We start from the raw sequence: 21,929 nt of genomic DNA on the forward strand, positions 1-21,929 counted from the left end.
TGTTAAAGACAAATTTATATGCAATACAATTACAAACATTTGTGGTAAATTTTATTATTGAGACACTAGAATTCAAGAAGATCTGTGTGCTGGGAGCCAGAATCTCATCAGTTTGCCTCCCAACTCTTATAATTCTTTCCCAAGTCTTTAGCAAAGTATTTCAGGCTCTAAAACTGTGTACAGTACATTTCCCTTCAAACTCCCACTGGAGGCAATCACTGCATAAACTGCAGCTCACCCTGTGGCAAGTTTTAAACCAACATGAAGGGGGAGAAGCTGCATCAGTTCCTAGAACCCTAGACACAAGCTGGTTTACCTTCTAGAGCAACAGAGATACCCACCCTTCACAACAGAAAAAAACCAAGAATTACCTCTCTAGAGTTCTGCTAAACTTAAGTTACACAAAGCTAATGGCACAAGCACAGAACTTGGAACTGCCTATGTGTAGAAAAAGATCTAAATAGCATCAAGTTTGGTACAGATGCCCTTATACATTTTGCTACCCCTGTGCCTGAAACTCTGCATACCAAACCTGGGATGAAATGTCTTTTTATTGCATTATCATCCTGTACCCTTCTAGATACTCTGCATCACCATTTCTATGGAAAAAAATTAAATACTTGACAAGACCACAAAAAACCCCACAGTAAATTCTGGTGATAAGACAATTGATTGCTATCCTCCACCCCAGAAAACCAGGGCAGACACCCAGCTTTTTCATCAGTGTCAAGTCATGGTAAATCCCTAGCTTGGCTTTATCAGGATACAACTAGACAAGGAGTTGAACCACACGTAAAAATTCTCAAAATTTGGAAAATTATCTCCAGTGAAGCTGTTGCCACAAAGTGCAGATACAGTAACTGAATCACAGTGGTTTTTGCAGTTTTTGGTGGTTGATTTGAATAAAACTCACATACTCGCTGTTTGCATAACTCACAGCCAGCTACATGCATAAATTTCAAAGCTTAAGTTTAGCCTAAATTCCACAACAACCACAAAACACAGTTTTCTTACACAAAAAGCCATTCATACATGTATCACTTGTGTGGAAAGAGTTTAGCCCCTTTAATGCCCTTCAGTGTTTTTAAACAAATATTACTATAATCTAGTTTAGTCAGCAAACAATTCTAACAGTCAAAACAATCTGGAATATCTGTGATTCAAACATCTGAAGCACACTGGAACAGGGAATGCTTTTAATAACCTTCTGGTAACCAACTGCTAACTACCCTCCCAGACAGTCCCACAGCTGGACAGAACAGGAGCCCTAAACCAGTTGAGTGAATGGCACAGGACTTTATCTTAGTTTATGCTCTCAATAAAACCAAGTAGTTTTTAATTCAGTAACATACAAGCTACAATTTCTCACATTCCAAAAAACCACCTAGGAAAAATAATTGCTGAATTGTAACTAAATTATGGTTTTAGGAGGTATTTTTTAAACGGTCATGCAACAAAATCAAGACAAAACACAATGATCTGAACCACAGACTATTAAAAGTTATAGAAATCCAACCTTAATTCCTCTTTATTTCCTTTTCATTAACCAAGGTTTTAACAGGTATCACAGACTGGCACTTCCTTCTGAGCATAAGAAAATGCTACTTTTTGTTAGGAAATGCTAGAAAACAAAATTATCAGTGACTACTAATACAATCTTTCTAACCCAAAAGCTAATCCTATAGTGCAAAAAACCCCATCCCATTTGGGCCTGAGAAACCAGAACTCTCTTTGATTTTATGAGGCTTTATTTAGCAATGCTTTGCACCTGCAAACACAAAGTAACCAGCTACAAGATCCCTGCATAATAAATGGAGAAAAATACTGTTTCAAAGTGAATAAAACCTACCCAACTTGGCCAACCTTCTCCTCTGCCTCCCAAGAAACAGATTTCAGCAAGCTGCACACACACCACTCTCCTTCTTCCCTTTTTAAGGCACAACTACGTGCTGAAGTGAAAAAGCACCAAGAAATCACATCATTTGACAAGAATAGCAATCTCTGCAAAAATAGGATGTGGGGGGGAAAGCCACTGCATTTTAAGCTACTTAAAATACAGCAGAAATTCCCTGCCTGCTGTCCATCCATCCCACATCCCAGTGAATCAGTGTGCCTGGCACTACACAAATTTTCTGTGTAAGAACTGACTTGATTTTGAAAAAGTTTCAGAAGGACATCAGTGTAGTACTTACTCTGAATCACTCACTCAAATGAAAAAGGTTTTCCTGCAACTGAAATGCCTCAGTAGTAAGAATTTTTAAGGAAGAGAGCAATACACCCTTGCAATAAATAATCTTATTATTATTTATCTTTTGGGGTCTTAACTTGTACACTCTAAATTATTCCACAAGCCTCAAAGTTTCAAACTGACAAATAATATCCAATGCTTGGAACAATCAAACAGAAGTTTAATTAAATTATTTACACAATTTCTGAACAAGCATTAATTTACACAAATTCTGCAAATAATAAAGCACACAGCAGAGGTTCACTACCATGGTAAAGCTTTGCCAGAGCCATTTCAGACTATTTTAATTCCAATTTTAAAATCCATGTGTATTCCCATGGACAACACATGAGCTGAAATACATGCAGCAATGTGCAAACCCAAAATATTAACAAATATCACCAGTGAAAAGTTGAAGCTTAATTACTCCAAGCTCTACACAAAATTCATCTTGAGGTAAAAAAATGAAGCTTTCTCCAAGCAAAAGTATTGTTTTGTGTTCAAATACATATTTTACAATAATATTTTTTATTTATATCTGCAGAAAAACAAAAGTTTCTGCCTGAAAATCATGCTCAGTTGCAGTAAGTGCTGTGTAACTCACAGGAATGATGCTTAGAAGAGTCCAGTTTCACACCAACATGGGGTTTGGAAGAAAAACTCAGTGAATAATGGGGTAAAGTTTTGAAAATGTCCAACTGTAACATTACCCCAAGACTAACTTTTAAATATAAATACTCCCTAAGAGGCTTAATTCAGAGTCAAATCTGATCTCCCTCTCATTCTCAAACCATCTCTGCAACCTCCATAGAATTTTTCTGTCCCAGCTCCTGGGAAGGAATCCTCTCTCACTTTTTTTCAGGAGCAGATTTCATGCTGAGTTTCTCCTGCTACTCCCAAGATTGTTTAACTCTGCAGGAAAATCACTAACCTTGCATTAGGTGTATTCAAGGATCCCTCAAGATACCTCACTCTGGTGAGTTTGATTTCTGCCATATATTAAAAGCAATGTCAAAAAAGTAGCAAATATATTTCAAAGATCTTCAGCTTGCAGCTGTATGAGAAAAACAGATGGAAAATGTCTTCTCTGGGGGAGAGGATGAGGCTGTATGGAATTCTTGGGGGAAAACCCTAAAAACAACCTATATCTACTACCTTTCTCCTTTTTAGGCAGTGTTTCCAAACCTCTCATTTGAAATACAAAAAGTAGTAAATCCAAAACCTACTGATGGGTCTATTCCATTTTGCAATTCACAACTAGAAGCCAGTTTGACCATTTCTAGAGATGTAACACTGTGTTATTAAACACATTAAAATTAACATGATTTTAACTAATGGGACTAAACATACACCAACACTGCAAAATTCTTTTAATGAATTCCAAAAGGGTATCTCTCTTCACATGAAGTGGCTGGTGGCATGGCTGCTCCAGTTTTTAATTAAGCTTTCTTCTGTTACCAGGATTTGAGATTTAATTTATTTGCCTTATTTCCACCTATCAAGATTTTGCAATTAAAGTTTAGGGTTTCCATTTCACACGTTCTCTCGTACAGCTTTGGGAAGTACCAAAAAAAAAAAAAAAAAAATCCCAGTACAACTAAATTCCTGAAAATGTTTGAAAGAACTAGATATAATTCTAGTGCTGAATTTTTTCCTGTGTGGCCAAAGACACCAGAAGACCTTTATCTTAAAATTCTGAGACTAGATGATGCAAATGCTTTGCAGATTAGAATTTTTAGAGGTATATCACATTTATGGTACATTTTTTCTATAATAACAATTAAGAGTAGTGAATGAATGAGGCTACTGAAGCTGGTAAAATGGAAAGGACTTTCAGCCTGCATTTCCAGAACTCCCTAGTGAGCTGGTGTCACCCATTTTAGTGTTCAGTCTGACTGACTGCAAGGGCTCCAATTTCTCTGCATCAAGTATCTGCCTCCCAACATTAGTTTTCTTAAAAAAAATTACTCATGGTAAATAACTCTCTCGGAGCAACATCCCAAACCTTCCTGATTGCCAGTCACTGGTGTTTGCAGTTGCAAAAAAAAAAAAAAAATAAAAAAAAAAAATAGAAGTTTCTAAATTAATTTCAATATGATTATACCAATATAAGGTACTCCAGCAGATTTTACACCACTTTGACCAAAACATTTAATCAATGACATCACATTTATATCTCTGAGACTAATTGCATGTATATTAGAACACAAATTAAATAAAACCAATTAAACACCTATATATACACAGAAAAAGGGGTTTTCCTGCCACACATATATCCCACTCTTATATTTGTACAATAATTCTGATTACCATAACCAAGTGGCATCTTCACAAAAGCAGCACCAACAGAACTAATTCCAAGAAGGGGGAGAAAAAGTTCTTCAAAGACCCCAGAGGATTAAAATGCCCGACCTGCAAACTCTCCCCATATCAACTGGTTTTTTGCTGTGCTCTCCTTAACCAGCACTTAAAAAACAAATGCTAATGTTACCCCACTGCCTGTAATGAAATCTTCACTGGTATTCCAATCTAGCAACACTACCACTCTCCTGGAGGAATAGGTGTTACACAGCTGCTTGGCCTAGAAAAATGGGTAGAAATAGCACTGCTGATGCATCATCATCTTGGCATCACCTGTGCTACAGGAAAGCTAGGAAAATGAAGTGTCAACTTCTGCTTTCAAGAAGCATTAACGTGACTTTCATCTAATAACCAACAGCTTTTGACCTTCCAGTTAAATTAGTTTAAGCTGCAAATACTCCTACTTCAACTGCTTTTCCACAAACAAGTCAAAAATACAGCTTTTATTTAATGGTGGCAAGGAATAATTCAACTGTATCCAAGCAGAAGGCCTAACAAGTCAAAACTAGTTCACAAATAAATTAAAACGATGAAATATTTATGTGTACCATAAACTATACAATCTTGCTCACCAAGCAACTTCTACAAAGTGTACTTACTCTTCAGACAATCAAGATCGGCTGGAGTAGAGGAAAAAAAAAAAATAACCTATTTGGACAGGAGTCTGTTTTCTGGCAAGGAAAAAAGGGCACATGCATATGGTATGACTCCACTTGGGTTTTATTAGCAGAGAAACTCTTACATTAGTCATCCCAGCAGCAAATAAGGTATTTCTCCCTCACCCTTTACTTCTCTCACACTTTTGTCAAGGTTTGTCAATTTTTTCCCCCCCAGAAAGAGTAAGGAAAGAGAGCCTTCCCTCAGGTTCTCCTTCCTTTTGACTTGAAAACCATCAAATCTCAGTGCAGAGACGATTTTTTTATTTGATACAAGGTTTTCTGAACTTTCATATCGCAACAAACTTACCAGCAAAACGCTTACCAAAAAACCACTGACAAAATGGTGAGATGCCAGGGTTTTTTTCTTGATTTTTTTACATTCTGAGTTTACAAGCATCAATAACCCACAACCAGGTGCTATGAAGACCACTGGCCATACATTTACAGCTGTATCACAGCCTACATAGTAGTACTCTAGACAAAGCCACTTCTGAAAAAATCCCATGCTGATCTATCTTTATGGAAGAATAAAAGTCCCTTTTTATATATAAAAAATGTATGGAAATGAACCTGTACTTCAAGGTGGAACAGTTGCATATTAAATATTTTAACAGTTGAAAATGCAACGAATCATGAGTAAACCCTTAGTACATCTTACAGTCCTTTATCACTAGCCTGCAGCTTAAAACTAGAACATTAACAAATCTACATAGTGCCTGGAGAAAGATAAGAGCCAGGTAAATGTAGGTCAACTAAACCCATGAGTCAGTGCAACTCTGCCTGCCTACCATTTAAGCAATCAAAGGCTCAAAAATATAGTGCACAACTCTATTTTCCTTTTTTTTTTTTTTTTTTCCCAATTCAGGTTTTCTTGGATGCTATTACAGAATTCTTACAGCTGAAGAAACTTAGGCATGTTCCACACATTTTACATGAATTAATCTGAAGGGGATTTATTCCATTATGGAAAAAAGGAATGATCCTTCTCAAAAGCTGCTTCTCCAAAGAGAAGAAAGCCTGAATGCTAACTAGTGTGAAGGCACAAGTTGGTGAAATTCCAGTTGTGGCCACGTGGCAGGAGAGGTTTAATGAACAAATGGCCCCTAGAACCTGACACTATGACAGGGACACAGTGTGGATCCAAACAGTTTACACCTGAAGATTGTAATTCAACAATTCACAAAGGAAGAGCAGCTCATGTGCTTTCATTATTATGAATTTTCATCAAAAAACTACTTCAGCAAGAGCAACACATGGAACAATAACCATATAAAAACCTGCCAAAACAGAAGCCAATTTCTTAGACCCAAACAAATTCTGTTTATGTACTCACTTCATTCTATTACCAAAAATGAGGTGCTTGTTGGCATTTGTCCATTTAAAACAAACAGCAGCTGCCACAAACTGTAACTAGCCCAAGGAAGCCATCTATAAAGTGCTGACTGGAGCTAGTAGGAGGGGAAAACCAGAATGGAATAATAAAACCCAAGCACCTTCCACAGACACTGTTGCATTTATGAGTGCAGCATATGTTCCTCAGCCATGGAAAGTCTCTTATCTTCTGGGCTCCCAAGCAGGATTGCCCCAGCAAAAAAAATACTCTGCTGTTTCACATGTAAAGTTTTCTACAATTGGTCTTTTTCTTCTGTCCCACAAAACAAACAAGCATTAAAAAAACAAACATAAAAAAACCAAACCAAAAGCAGCCACACTTTTATTTTGTAAATAACAGTAATGCAGCTGTATCACTTATATGTGGTCCTAAAGCACTGGCCCACTGACAGGAGGAATATATCTACATTTTATATACCTTTTAATTTGAATCCTATGAGAAAGCATTGGCTATTCCTGCTTTACTTTTTTTCAAACAGAAGAAAATATCTGCCTTGGACCTTCCACTAGTACCCAAGTTAAGAACATGCACTGCTGTGTTATAAAACCAGAGCTGCAGTGGAGTCATTTTGGGACTACAGCAGGGATACCTGGACAATGTGTTTCAGACAGAGAGCAAGAAGGAAGATAACTAAATTGTCAGAGTTGATTACATCAAATTTTAGCTCTCTGGAGAGCAAAAGATGGAATTTTCTGACACCTTTACACCAACAGCCACCACAAGCCCACAGAACATCTGCCAGTGATCCAGAGAAGGAACATTTTTCAACCTATTTTCTTGCAAAGTTAAAGGAAAATAAAAGCCAAACAAAACCACTATCCTATTAAATTCTCCACATGGGCAGTCCTCAGCAACAAAAGGGATAGATACAACCTTTCTCAGGTTTGAATTTAAGAACAGGGGTTGGTAAAACACCTATTGCTAAGCCTCTATTATCTTCACACCCTCAAAGAGTTTGAAAACACCAGCTTCAAGCTGGCTGCTTATAATTGAGCAAACACATTTACTGCAAGCTCTGTAAGCTCTGCTTGCACTGAACTAGTTACTGAGTCTGCTGTGCAAACTGTAAACCCTCCTATAATGAAGAATAATTAAGACCTGCATTATTCTGATTTACTACAGCTTGATAAGCACTGAGGAGTTGGAACATGAAGTTACTCAAGAACACAGCCAGTTTAACTACTATTTTATTATAGGTGGGGCAGGCAAAACAATCTTACTAATTTTATCTAATACTTCCCAGCAGAAAAAACTTGGTGTTAGTCATTTTTTTTCTCTGCCAGACTGAAATCATTAAGGCTGCAATCTTTTGTGCAACATAGCTACAGCAGAACTTCGAAGAACACAGCAGTAAAATCACTTCTACATCTGCAGAACACTGCCTGGGCCACAATAACCAGGAAATTGTCTTTGAACCCCTCACACCAGTCCCCCCAAATTCCAGACATGCTGTATGAATCAGCATTTTTCTGAGGTTTACAAATCTTTTTTTCAGCAGGTGTTCTAGCAATGAGATTTTGAGGATTGGTTCCAACAAGCTTCTCTCAATTCCTGCAGGTGGAAGAACAGCACATCCACCATGTATTTTCCACCATCCAGAGAGCACATAGATGTGAGGAGCCAGCACATTCCTACCTGGCAAGGCAGGATGCTCTGGGCTACCAGAACAAAGACACATTTTGCTGCAATGGCATCCAAGTAGCAAGTTTGGCAGTGTCCAAGCAGAGCTAAGTCCTTCTTCTGGGTTTACTATACCTGTATTCACCTCACAGGCAGCTTCTGTCCATCAAATCCATGATTTTTAAAAAGTAAATCTAGACTTGGCCAAGGTTATAAAAAGCAGGAAAATTAAAGGAATTAAGTGAATTAAAAGAATAAGTGAACCAAGACTCTGAGTTTTAAGAAATTAAATTTTACTATAAGCACTGCCTAAAGTAGCTCAAGAAGGAGATTACAATCGCTTTGATGGGGCCAAATGTGAGGAAAAAAAGATGCAGAGACAACACAGCAACTGAAGTTATTGGTAGAGACAGCACAAGAAAAAAACCAGAGATGGCAGGAACTGGTCTGTGCTTGGCCATATCACTCTCCTCTCCCAGAGCTGAATTAGCACCCAAAATCCTGGAATTGCATAATTCTCCTGTTAGTCAGCAGGCTCTTTAATTCAGTTGCAGCACTACAAATCCCAGCTCCTTTGATACTACTCCCTCTCCTGTGAATTGCTCCATGTGCTTGAACAGCAGACGCCCTTTCCCTGTATGCAAAGGTGCTAAACCTTGCAGACACAGCATGTGAGAGTCAGGAGCACCCTATTATTTCAGATAAGGAAATTACACCAAAGAAATATGCTTCTAAAATCAAGTAATCAAAAGCAAAGCTGCACAGAAATTGAGACTGCTTGTACCTTCCTTTGATTCCAATTTGTTTGTGTATATTTGATATTTTCTTTGCTTACTTCCACTTCTCACACTTTCACTGAGGACTAAGACCTCACAGGGTCAATACAGACCCATCCCTGGGGAAAACTGCACCCTGGGCAGTAAGGAGACTGCTGCTCCAGTTTGTCAAGCAAGTTGAAAAACTAACCAGAAGATAAAGTAGGGGAAAAATGGATAGCCTCTGAATAACCATTAGCTAAACGTTGTGGAAAACTAAAACCTTTCCCTACCAGCACCACAGCCAGACAAGTCACCCACACAGTGCTTTTCACAAGCAATTACTCAGGGCAGGATTTAAGATGGCTGAGATTAGTGAGGTAAAAATTACCTATCTGTAGCCATCCTGACAAGGACTACAGATTAGCAACCTTCAGAAAGCAGTCAGGCCCACCTACCCAGGACTGATTTGCCTCTTCTGAAGACCTAACTTCACACTGCACCCCTGAATTTCAGATGTGCTGAGTGGTCAGCACTCCAGCTGAGTCAGATTTAACCTCCAAAGTTTAGTATTAATCCAAATGTGGTGCAAAGTCCTGTCAAAACCACATCAGCCATCAAGAACTAAAAAAAAAGACAATGCAAAAGCAAATGATACCCAGAGCTCATACAGGGGTAACCACCAGGCAGGGCACTACACGTTTAACAGTGGCACTGGGGGGAAAACTGGCTGATCACTAAAAGCAAGCACCACCTGCTCCAACCACCAAGGCCACACAGTTTTTACTCTCCTTTTCCTCTTGCTGTGTGAGCAATCTTTCTCCTGTGCCAGTCTGGCAAGATGATTACACTCAAGCTGAGAGAAAATGATCCAGGTGATGTCTTCATTATTCCCCCACCGTGGGAGAAGGAGGGTTGAGAGGTGAGGAACCAGTGTAAAGCAAAAGATGCCAGTGACCAGAAGCAAGAAAGAATGAGACTCGACTCTCTGCAAGTTGTGACCTGCCAAAAATGGGTTATAATCTCAGAGAAACAGCCAAAAATAAACCAGAGAACTTGCAAAAAACCACAATCATTGCTAAATGACTTAAGGGGATCACAGAAACGAAATACAACTACCACTACAAAATAGTATTTTAAGTCCTGTCACTGCTGAAGCTTGAGAGCAACTCTACTTAGAGGCTCTTCCCCTATTTTCTCTCTGTAGGAACTCAAGCCTCTTGCACCCCTTCATCACGTGACAAAGGTGTATGCTCCAGGTCCCCTGGCAGACAGAAACTGAGGACACCATCTAGAGTTTTGATTCTCAGTGTATATGCAGACATCTATCTCCTGATATGTGGCAAATGGCAAGTGGAAACCTGAGAGGATCTGGTGCTGCCCATGACAGCAAAGTTCCATTTCAAAGCAGCGTGGAAGTTAACATGAAAATTGGGACATCACAACATATGCTGCCTCCTCCTGAGATAGTTTTATAGTTTAAGTATCTGCACCACAATTTTATGCAGATGCAAGATAGCTGTTAAAATGAATGCACAGATTAACAGACTGCTGCAACTACAATATAGATAGTGAGCATATTAAACACCCCTAATTTTTAAATGGTTGCATTAAAAACTGGGTATGAACATGGCACTGGGTTTACTGTATGCTAATGCTGTCGGTTTTAAAAATTCATGTATTTAATTATTTTTAGGTAGCTCGTTTCAAAAGGAAAACACTGATAGTGGTGCTACTTCACATCTCTCCTGACACAAGACCTTCTGTTAGCATTCAGATTCCTTTTGCACACATGAATGGACAGAATGCAAACCTGAGAACTCAAGATATTTCCCAAGACATTTACAATAATTTTCGTGCTTTCTGAGCAGGGAAAAAAGCAACTAAATCCAAATATGCCTGGACATGGTGTTAGTGATAAACCCACAATGCTGAGATGGGAGTTCACAAGAGAAAGTCCATGTACCTCCTCCATTTATGCAGCAGCTGGAGTCACCACCTCCCTGTACTGCACATCCAGCAGTCTAGGAATGGGAACATAAATAGATGGTAGAGGAGACACCACAATGCAGCACTGGCTCTTCAGCTTACTCACTGCACAGAGGCAGTCATGTGCTGCCTGCAGTGTCCCTGTTCACATCCCTCACCTCCACAAGTACGTCAGCAGCTCCAGCACCTTCTGTTCTTGCCCTCATCCACCTTTGGTACAAAGGAGCAAGAGCATTTTAGGGGGCCCCAGGTAAATGCCAGGAAATTGCCATCTCATCTACAGCTCTGAAAAGGTTGAACAGCTACGATGAAACCACACCCTCATATTTCAGGCTGCATATTGTGATTTTATAAAGCTTTCCACTTTCAAACATCACCAAATTTAGGCAGCTTTTGCAAGAACAAGCTTATGATGTGGCTGTGCACTGCCTTGTTTGTTCCCAAAGCCAATAACAAAATCTCATCAATAAAAAAGCATTCAGTAAACATGATCAATCATTCATACTATGGTTCAAAATTGTTATTTTCAAATAACACAGAAAATACAAATTAAACTGAATTTCAAATTACTGATGTCTGCCATTATTAAATATTGCAACCTCTGGCTACTCAGTAAACACACTGAATGTGTTGGACTCTCATACTTGAAACTGACTCTCACAGATAATATAAGAAGCAGTCGCTCACTAATTAAGAGATTTTTTTTTTTAATGCAGCCATAAAGACATTTGAAACACAAACATAAAATTTGGCATGCAAACTGAAGAGCTATAAAATACTTTAGCTCTTAGCTAAGCCCTAGGATTTCTGGCTAGAGAAACCTGTAAAGAATTCAGAGCAACTATAAAGCCATGTTACCATACCACGTAGCTCAGCAGACAACCAAGCACTGCTTCTGGGAGTGAGGGATCCCTGTAGCCCACTGCAACTTCTAATTGTGGTATCCAGCACAAAGCTAAGGAAAAAAATTGTGCACAGCTGCACTAACAGATCACTCCAGGGGTGAACGCTGATGAGAACTTGGGGAAATCTCTATTTTAAGGATGCAGTTACACCACAGCAGAAAACCCTAATGGCCTTTACGTGACAATCATTAGTACTAAGTGTAATACGTGCCCATTGCCTTTATCCTCACAAATTAAGGAAAGGCAAAGAGTGTCTGGCAACACCTTAACCACCGCCTGCCAGCACGTGGTATTTACAGTTGTCTGACCCGCAGCAACAAGAGGCACCAACACAATTCAGTGCTGAGTTTGAACAAAGGTGAAGTTCATCAGACTGAGAACACAAACCTGTTGGCATGAGCTAACACAACACTTTGATTTCTTCTGCTTGGAAAGCTGACTACTCTTCTTTTACACTTCTGTAATTCTGCTGCACTTAGAGTTCTGTCACTTTCGATGCCAGGATGATAATTTTATTTATCTCTTCTCACTTACTATGGAAGTACACCAACAGCATGAAACCTTTTTTTTTTTTGCTAGGGTGCTTTCACTATCTGTGATTCCTGAAAGCTCCTACCTCTTGCTTAGGGGCAACAGCCTTTAACTGAGAAGAAAATGAGTACTGGGAATTGGCTAAGTAAGTTGTCTCTGAATTTTTTCCAACTTTACATCAATTAACTAACGAACTCCAGAGAAATTTTCACACAGTAGCAGCTTTGGTTTTGTATCCCAGTGGCAGCAGAGGAAGGAGAAAGTGAGGTTTTCCACACTTTAGGGACATGACAGCACTATTTCTTACTATCTCTGGTAACAGCTATTATTAGAGATGATATGATTTAATGGATAGACTGGAGCAGAATAGAACGACAGAGCTTGATTCTTTTTGCAGTTCAACTATAACTTGTGCTGACCATGACTCTCTGTGCTTTATTTCCCTCTCCTTTTATTATACCTACTCATATTTAAAATGACAAGACCATCCCATATTATGTACCGGTATAGCATCATTTTTAATCAAATCCTCTCCTAAGTAGGATGGTCCAAAAAAAGTTATTTGAATACAATTAATCTAATTGCCTGTTCTGCCATTAAACTAAGCAACTAAGCTTTTTCCATTTCCCTTTTCAACCATCCTAATGCTTGCAGCAAGAATTAAAAGTATTACAACTATCTTGCCTTCATCTCCACTTTCCTACTCTCAGAGTAATTTCTTTAACTCCCACCTCAGCAAGAAGGTTTGCATTTATTTCCCTTTTAAAACTCAAACTCAGCCCATTCAAAAGAGAGCCATGTGCTACAGGATCTGATTCACAACCAGAAGTGAGAATATCTGTGGTTTGATACCATGAACAGCATTTGAAGCCCTGATAGGCTCACACCATGGAAGTCAAGACACCTAAAGTCACTCTTGTCACCTTGTGTATATTTTATTTTATATATATATATATTTTGTATATATATGCTTATGCTGATAGGCATCTGCCTATGGCAAAGCTGTTATGTGTTCATAAAAAATCAGACCATTAACTTGACACTCTAAGAATTGCTATTAGTTACACGTTGCTACACTACCTACAAAGGATTCCCACTCCAACAAAACATTTTCACACCAAAAGACTTCACTTCTTTGTATAAATGATCTACAACTTCTGTATTTTAAGTTACACTGGTATGTATCAACTGCCAGGCTGCAACAATCATGGGGGAAAAGGAGGCAGGAAACCTGTGAACCACTACAGCAGGCTCTAATTTTTGTCTGAAAAAACAGGGCTGCTGCACTGAGGGAAAACAGCACTGCTGTTCTGCTACTGTGTTCAAACACGACACAGAGGTCTTTCAGGCACAGAATTCTTTGAAGAAAATCTGCTTTCTGATTTGTTTTGTTAAATGTACCTTTAGAAATCCGTTCTTCTTTACTGTTTCATATGGAGAGGACATTTTTCTCCTCCACCTCAAAGCTGAACCCCAATCTGGGAATTTCCTTTGCTAACAAAGCAAAAAGTTAGAGCCCTTAAGTGATTTTCCAGTTTGCACTAACCTTACATTCAATGGAAGCTGATCCATACCCTTCCTTTCCTCCTGTAATTTCAATGCAAATAACATACAAAGCTTCTTTTAAAACTTCCATACCTGATACGAAGTCAGGCAGAAATATCACAAACAGCAGAATTCCCAAAAGCAATCCTGCACATTTCTGCCAGCTCGTATGGCACTAATGTCTGTGGCTACCACAGGATCTCAAGAAGCCTTTCTTAAAATTTTATATTAAGCACACACTTCCCTGTAAGGTGTATTATTTAAATAAGCCTTACACAAACACTCCAGGTTACTCTGATTTCAGCTATCTCCTGCCTAACTACGGGTGAAGAAAAACAGACCTTGTAGCATGCACCAAAGATCAATAAATCTTATGCTGTCAAACATGAAGGAAAAGTTCTTACACGCATTTAAAACACCAAGAACATTTGCAATTAAATTAGGTATTAGAGAGTCAAATACGAAAGAAAAAATACTAATGTACTTGAAAGTTTTACTCCATTAGAGTGTTAATTAATGCATTAACATGAGCACTAACCTAAGACAAAAACTTTTCCAGAATTTTAAAAATAATCAACACAGCACCATGATTGGGAACACTTCAAACACGTAGTCTAAAACGCATACGCTAGAATATCATAAAATAAAAATAAGGTTTAGGATCTCAATTTTAATCAGGGTGCTCCATTACAGACTGTTTGTGTGTATAAATATATTTATATATACACATGTACACACGCACACTTTTTTCCACCATGGAGCATAACCCATTGTTTCATAATCCCCAGTTGTATGTTTAATGATCACACATAAAACACTTCCATCAAAAAGAAAAACCGCAGCCCTAGCATGTTTAATTCTTTGGAAATGAACATCTACATTGCTGAAATGGCATTAGAGTGACAAATGACTATAATCCAATGGCCCAAGGCCAGCAACTTCTATTACAACAGATTTGGCTGTTTTGTACGACACAGCATGTTGCATGTATATCACCAAACAGAAATCAGACGGCTTAGTTTACCTATAAACAAAACCCCACTTAACTTTGCAAGTATTTTAACAGCTACATGAATGGAAAAAAGCAGTGTGTCTAAGCTACTGCCTACAAAAACTGCTTTTCTTAACAGGTAAATGGCTGTATCCATTCGAAAAAGTCTCCAGTCAATCTAGAATGCATAGAATAAATAGTACTGATTCACAAAAACCATGGGGCTTATTCCATTATTAGCATGCCACCATGTAGCTCTAAATTTAAGTTCTATGTCAGCCTTCCTGGACTTCCTTTTTTTAAGTTAACCAACCTCTGCTCACCACTGTACTCTGTGTAGCTTCACCATTCACATTATATAAAGACAAATGATTCTTTCTGGCTACCTAAACTCACAGCCTCAGCTGCAGCCTCAATTCCCAAGAGCAGAAAAGCCAAGACCAACTTCTCACTCTGTAAGCAGAAGCTCTAGCAAAAGGACCCAGCCAGCCCCTTCTGAGCAACCTTCAGTGAGACTCAAAACCAAAATAAAAATAGAAAAAGACATATCCAGCTTCTTCACCTCTTTAAAACACAGAAGAGTAGCAGAGCAGGCCAGGGGAGAAGCAGCAGCTTCAGTGAGATGATGCACTCAAGCACCTCTCTCCAAACCCCCTCCCTGGCAGCCCTTGCCCAGACACCTTTGTATTTTGTGTGCCCCTCGTTGTACTTCAAGGAACCTGACAGAGAATCCACATTGTCCTCTCTCCAAACACTTCTTTCTGCCCACAGGAAGACTGTAACATTAGACCTATCTGCATGGAAGCAAGCAAGCTAGCACAAGAAACTCATCCAGCTGCATAACAAACATTTTTTGAAGATCATTTTTGAGACAGATCGATTTCCTAATCAAGGTCATCCACAAACATCAGGCAATACACTGCAAAGACAGCACAGAACAAATACCTATAGACTGCTGCTTTTTCTTTTTTTTTCTTGCTTTTTTTTTTTTTTTTTTTTTTTTGTCCAGAACAGCACTGGCTTAAGGGAACATCAAACTACACCCTGCCAGGGAGCAACACTCCAAGCAGCCATAAAAGAGGTAGTTTGCAGTGCAGTATTTCAGGGAGTCAGATTGCATGCCACGTCCTGAGTTCCAGTTATTCTGGTTGCCAGGCCAGACACAAGCTTGGGTGAGGATGAGCAGCTTAGGAGCTTGTTCAGCTTTTTCTGAGCACAAACTCTACTGGTTTTAACTTCAGCTGGGTTTGGGGGCAGCACGGTATGTTTAAAATGGCACCGAGATAACCTGACACCAGAGGAATGGGGAAAGAACAAAACAAGCATAAATGATTCATTCTGCTATGGTATCCTTTCTTCTGCTTAACTTGTTTTCACAAGATTTATGGATGATGCATTTGTATTAATTCTTTCTATGAAAAACAATAGGAAAAGAAGCTAAAACAACTGTTTGTACAGCTCCTACAGAGTATTACTCTTTCCAAACAGGGGAAATAGTTTTTTAAATTTTTTTTTTTCTTTTTTTAAAAAGAAGATTTTCAGATGACCTTGGATGACTACCAGTGTCCACTACATCCAGTGCTAAATCAGCTCAGCATCTGTAGGGTCATACAAAGCCTGTAGTGATACAACATGTTCACCTTAAGCTCACCTTAAAAGAAAAATAAAAAAATCTTACAGATATTGAACAGACACAAAAGGCACCCAGAAAACCTACCACACCACTTGAACATCTCATTTAATTATTACAAAACCATGGCTTGGGATACAAAGGTACAAAGACCAGCAACATCCAAACTGTGTTACCATGTACATGGCCTGCTGACTAGGCTGCCCATCCAAAACTAACTTTGCTTTGAAAACACAGGGTTGTGTTTCATGATTCATTTGTTAAAATGTGCAAACTGACTGATGAAATATTTCTGCCCATTATGACATGAATCCACTGACACAAATCAGCCAGCTTTTGGCTATAAGAAGAGCATGATGTTTTTGAAGACTTTTTTTTTTGTCTGTGTGACAAGAAATGTTTCCATTTCACTGACACAGAAAAATTTAAACCATCTTGCCTAGAACTCTGCATTATGACATGAACACAATAACTAATAATGTCATTTAGACTTGTGCTCAGGACAACTTTTATCAAAACTCTTAAATTTTTCTACTAATCCAAAACACAACACCATCCTAAAATAAAAAGGAAACAGGTTCCCCATCCATGCAAGTCCAAAAGATTTTCCAAAAGACCTTCCTTTGGAATTACAGCAGTGAAAAGCTGTAGAATATGTATCCACATAAATCCCAGGCTATATTCAAATAAGCTGCTTACATTAGGGGGGGGAAAAGCAAAATAAAAAAATAGGCTGGGTTTAAAGACACAAACAAAGTGTTAACAAAATCTTACAGAATTGCTTCTGAGCTATGTATAAATCTAAGCAGCAATGATCATAAGAACTAAATATCTGACTTTAAATAATGTATGTAAAAGTTACTGCTAAAAGGTGAACTGACACTACAGCTATGCAGGGCTTTGCCATGAACTAAACCATCAGCTGAGCTCTTGTTGTTTCAGGGTACACCAACTTAAAATTAAATACAGACACAAAAATGCCCTTTATTTCTCCAAATCAAGAAGAAAGCTGCAGTTTAAAACCCAGTTTTAATGAACAGACCACATGCACTGCTGTCTAGTACTGAGGGAAAGCAGCCAGTAAAACAGCTTTGGAGTTGGGATTCTGAATCCTTTTGACACACGTGCCATTCATTAAGGGAGTAAAAAAAAAAAAAAAAAGCAATACTAAGTGTGTTTCCTCCACTTCCAAATAAAAGTTAACAGGATACAAAACTGTAAAACCATTTTAAGTTGTTTTTTTTTTAATACAGAAACAATTTAACACCCTCAGAGCACCTATATTAACCAAATCAGGTCCCTGTCTCTCTCTCAGATATATTTAAATCAAGCTGGACAAGAAATGTCATTAAAGTTTTCACCGATTATGAACTTTATGGAAAAATAATTGGCAGTGCCATTAGTGCAGAACATTATTACATGTGCACCTTAACTGCCCTTCAAGGAAAAAAGAAACAAGAAAACCCAAAACCAGAATCCAGAATAAAGCATCACCTTGTCTGAACCACTCGGATTTTGGGAAAAGTATTTCCCAACCCAAAATAAACGGTTTCTTAACAAATTATCTTTAACAAGACCAAAGTTTTCTTAACTTTATTATTTTCAGAAGACAAAGTCTTGCACACACACACACACCTCAGTGCACCACACACGTTGCCTGAATTTTTTTGCTTTAAAGCTTTTTGGGAGAAAAACATTCCAGGAAAGATGTAATGAAGTTAATTCATTCAATTATTTGCTCTCAACACACAATAGATTAGATGAGGAACCGAGCTTTTAACTTCCAGTAAAAACTACAACTGCAGGCTGGGTTTTTTGGGTTTTTTTGCGTGTTTTGTTTTTTTTTTTTTAACTCGGTGCACAAATCTTCTGGCTCGTTTAGTTAGGAGGAGACAGGGAAACTGCACACGCATCCCCATGCATAATAATCTTGCAACACTCAGCCCTTTGCACCCCAATGCATTCAGGTTTATTGAATGTTTGGGCGAGGGGGAGGGGGAGGATTAGTTTACAAATCTCCTTATTTTCTTCCCATTATAGAACCGCTGTCTCTCTACCTTTAAAAAAAAAATTTAAAATAAGAATAATAATTTTAAAAAGCCCACTTGCTATCGAGCCTCATCCAACCACCCTCCAGACGGGGGTACAGACGGGGGGCATAGCACCCACTTGGCCCCGCAAAGGGCCCCTCCAAGGCCGCCTCCTCCTCCCCCCCTCGCCGAGGCTCCGTGACACGGGTGCGGGGAACCCCCAGGCCCTTTTCCGAGGCACTGGGACCACCAGCAGTGCTGGAAGCCTCCGTCCCGCCCGGCGAGCGAGGCCCCTCCACCCCCCTGAGGAGATTCAATGAAGCTGCAGAATCACCCTGGGCCTACTCCCGGCTACCACGCTTCCCAACCCCTTCCAACCAACCAGCCGCTCCTCGCGGCCCGGCCGAAAAAAAAAAAAAAATAAATCCCTTTCTAGATTTCCCCCCACAGCACCCGAAGCTCAGCGGCGCCGGGGTTCTAAGCGATACCTGGGCGGTGTTCAGAGCCATGGCTCCCCGCGTCCCTGAGGAGCTCAGCGTCTCCCCGGCGCCTCACGCTGCTGCCCCCGCCGCCGCCATCTTCTCCCTCGCACGCAGCAGCCGGGGCGGGCGGGCGGGCGGCGCGCACTGCGCCTGCGCACGGCGGGGAGGGGAGGGGCGGGAGCGGAGTCTGAGCATGCGCAGAGAGAGGAGCGGAGGAAACGGAGTTGGGGGGGGGGGAGACCCTGAGGGAAAGGTTCGGCTGTGGAGAAAAGGTTCGGATCCTTCGGGACCGTTTTATGAGGGGGGAAGTGGGAGCTGAGCGGTTCGAGAGAGGAAGGAGGAAAAAGTTTGGATGCAGCTCTTCTCCCGCCCCCTCCCGTCCCGTGGTGCGGGGCGGAGAAGCCGCCATGAGGAGAGGAGGTCCCGGTGGTACCGGGGTGATGGGGGTGGTTGAGCTGAGAAACCTGAGCAAAGGAACCGGGCTGTGGGGTGAAGGAGAAAGGCAGCTGGAAATAGAATAAAAAAAATAAATGGAAGGCAAAGAATTCATCCCGGGTGGAGCTGGGCCAGAGCTGCCCTGGGTCTGTCCCCAAGAATGAGGGGGAATGGGTTCGGTGGTATTAATTGGAAAAAAAATTAAAATCCTCGGTGGTATTAATTGGAAAAAAAAAATTAAAATCCAAGTGACTAAGCCAGTCTTAGGGGTTGAAACTGAATGCACCCCTCACACACACACCAAGGGAGGAATCTATAAGATTGATGGCTAATTAACTCCTCATTTTTTCCTTCAACTTCTAGATCCTGTGGAAGTCAACTTCGGCTGAGGAGTAAGCAGGAGAAAAAGCCTAATGTTGGTGTGAAAGTCAGAAGAAAAAGAAATTTCCAAAATCCCTTTGGCTGTTCAGGGGGGAGATTCACTGCAAGTGGGAAGAGTTCATCCATCACTCTGTCATAACCATCACTTTGCCATCAGGGTATTTCACTCTCATTTTATGAAGTGCAACAACTTCATCCTTGCTTATGGCAGTAAATGATTTTCTGTATCAGTTTCTGTCTTTTTAGCTGACACACCCTGCTGCCCCTCCCTTTGGCTTCTAGCAAGTGTTGCTCTCCTGTCCTAAGGCAGCCACCTAGCAGCTGAAAACGGCTGCTTTAATGTTAAAAGAGAGAAGAAACAAAAAAGGGAGACGTGTATAGGGGTTTTGCATACAACATTTTAAACATCTGAAACCCCCTCTCCCCTCAGGAGTCTAATTTACAAGGTAAATAATGGAGTGAAAACCCATACAGAGCTCACCTGCTTGAAGGCAAAAATCCCCTTCTGCTCACAGCACTTCTTAAGTAACCTGGACTGATTTTCCTGGAAAGGTTCCCTCTTCAAATGGCTGAAAATACAAATGAGCACAGTGCCTCCCACCTGAAAACAGGTAATTCAATTAACACTACCATTTAAAGCCATAACAGGTGCTGAAAACTGACAGGGGCAGAAAGGATGTCACTGTCCTAACACCTTCCATTTTATCCTGTCTTTAATAGTTTTACTTGTGAAGCCTGTTAACATTTCACCACATTGTTTTGTAATACTGCACATTTTTGGAAGGTTTATTGTATTAGCATGCTTTACAGAGCAGACACTCAGCAGACACTTACACCAATTTTTCTCAATTTAAGATTTCAGCATGAGAACAAAAACGTTTCCAGCTTCTTCCTCAAGCCTTCAAAACAGCTGCATCTCTCATCCCAGTGTAATTTTTCCTCAGGGTATCTCCAGGGATTCCTGTTATCTAACGTCAGTGTTGCAGGCAGCAGCTCCTTGATGTGCTGATGCCAGGATACAGGCAGGGAAGTCTGGGAAGAGAAAACCTGAGGGTTTGGGTAGCTGTTTTGTGACAGTTTTGGAGCTTCCCTCAGAATTTGGCAAGAGGAGCCTTTTTTAAAAAGTGAGGTAGAGAGATAGTTATCTTTCCCCAGGGCAGGAACAAAGCACAATAATTCCTGGCAGGAAAGCATTTTCCAAAGCTTACAGATGAAGCAGTGGCACAGGGGAAGTGCAGGGACTGCACTGATTCCCTGAGAGCACAGACCAGGAAGATTCACCTTTTTTTTTTTTTTTTTCAACCTATCTTGATGATTGGCTGAGAGGGCTGTTGGGACCTTGAAAAAAAATCAACCCACTGGTGTCCTGTTCTCCCTTTTATTTCTGCAGAATTCCAGCAGAGCAGTTTCAGCACTTGGCAGCTGGTTATTTTCAAGCACTGTCTGCTATCTCCTAACACTTCCCAAGTGGTGAGAAGCTCTGTCTGGGTACAAACAGCCAAAAATCCAGGGGCAGTCCTGGCAGACCCTGCTTTTTTTCCTACCTGTTCCTACAGACTCCTCACCTATTCCTTTAATAATGGAAAAATGCTACAAGTAGGATACTCCAGTGACCTCAAATAATGTGAGAGGTGTCCCACACTCACCCCCAGCCTCTGTTTGAAGGGACTGGAAATGGAACAGGGAAAATGAAGCTTAATTTGATGGGTACTGAGGTTATATTCTGCCTATCAATTCAGTTTAATGTTCTGAAGGTGTAACTCTGTTTACTCCTCATTAAATGCTGTCTTTGAAACCACTCCATAAACTGGATCCCATCTTTTGCCAAAGTTGCAAAAAGTATGAGGAGTTATTTCTGACTGGCTGGCTTGGAGCATGATGCAGAAAATGTGGAATAATAAAATGTGGAATAGCCAATAAAGTTATATTACTACTTCATTTTGTTATATTTAGGTAATACCCATTAAAACATTTCCAGTATTATCAATGCCACCT

At 40.0% G+C, this 21,929-nt stretch overlaps 1 protein-coding gene across 1 annotated transcript in view; it reads right to left on the bottom strand.

Annotated features, from left to right (window-relative positions):
* The window catches only part of USP10 (ubiquitin specific peptidase 10), a 44,137-nt gene extending 24,873 nt beyond the window's left edge, over window positions 1-19,264 (bottom strand). The window contains exon 1 of the mRNA XM_071756600.1: window positions 19,125-19,264. Within this exon, the coding sequence (XP_071612701.1) occupies window positions 19,125-19,145 (21 nt within the window). The 5' untranslated portion in view covers window positions 19,146-19,264. The remainder of the gene's footprint in view (window positions 1-19,124) is intronic.
* Window positions 19,265-21,929: the final 2,665 nt, after the last annotated feature.

Source organism: Heliangelus exortis, chromosome 13 (genome assembly GCF_036169615.1).
Source record: "Heliangelus exortis chromosome 13, bHelExo1.hap1, whole genome shotgun sequence".
NCBI classification, from domain to species: Eukaryota; Metazoa; Chordata; class Aves; order Apodiformes; family Trochilidae; genus Heliangelus; species Heliangelus exortis.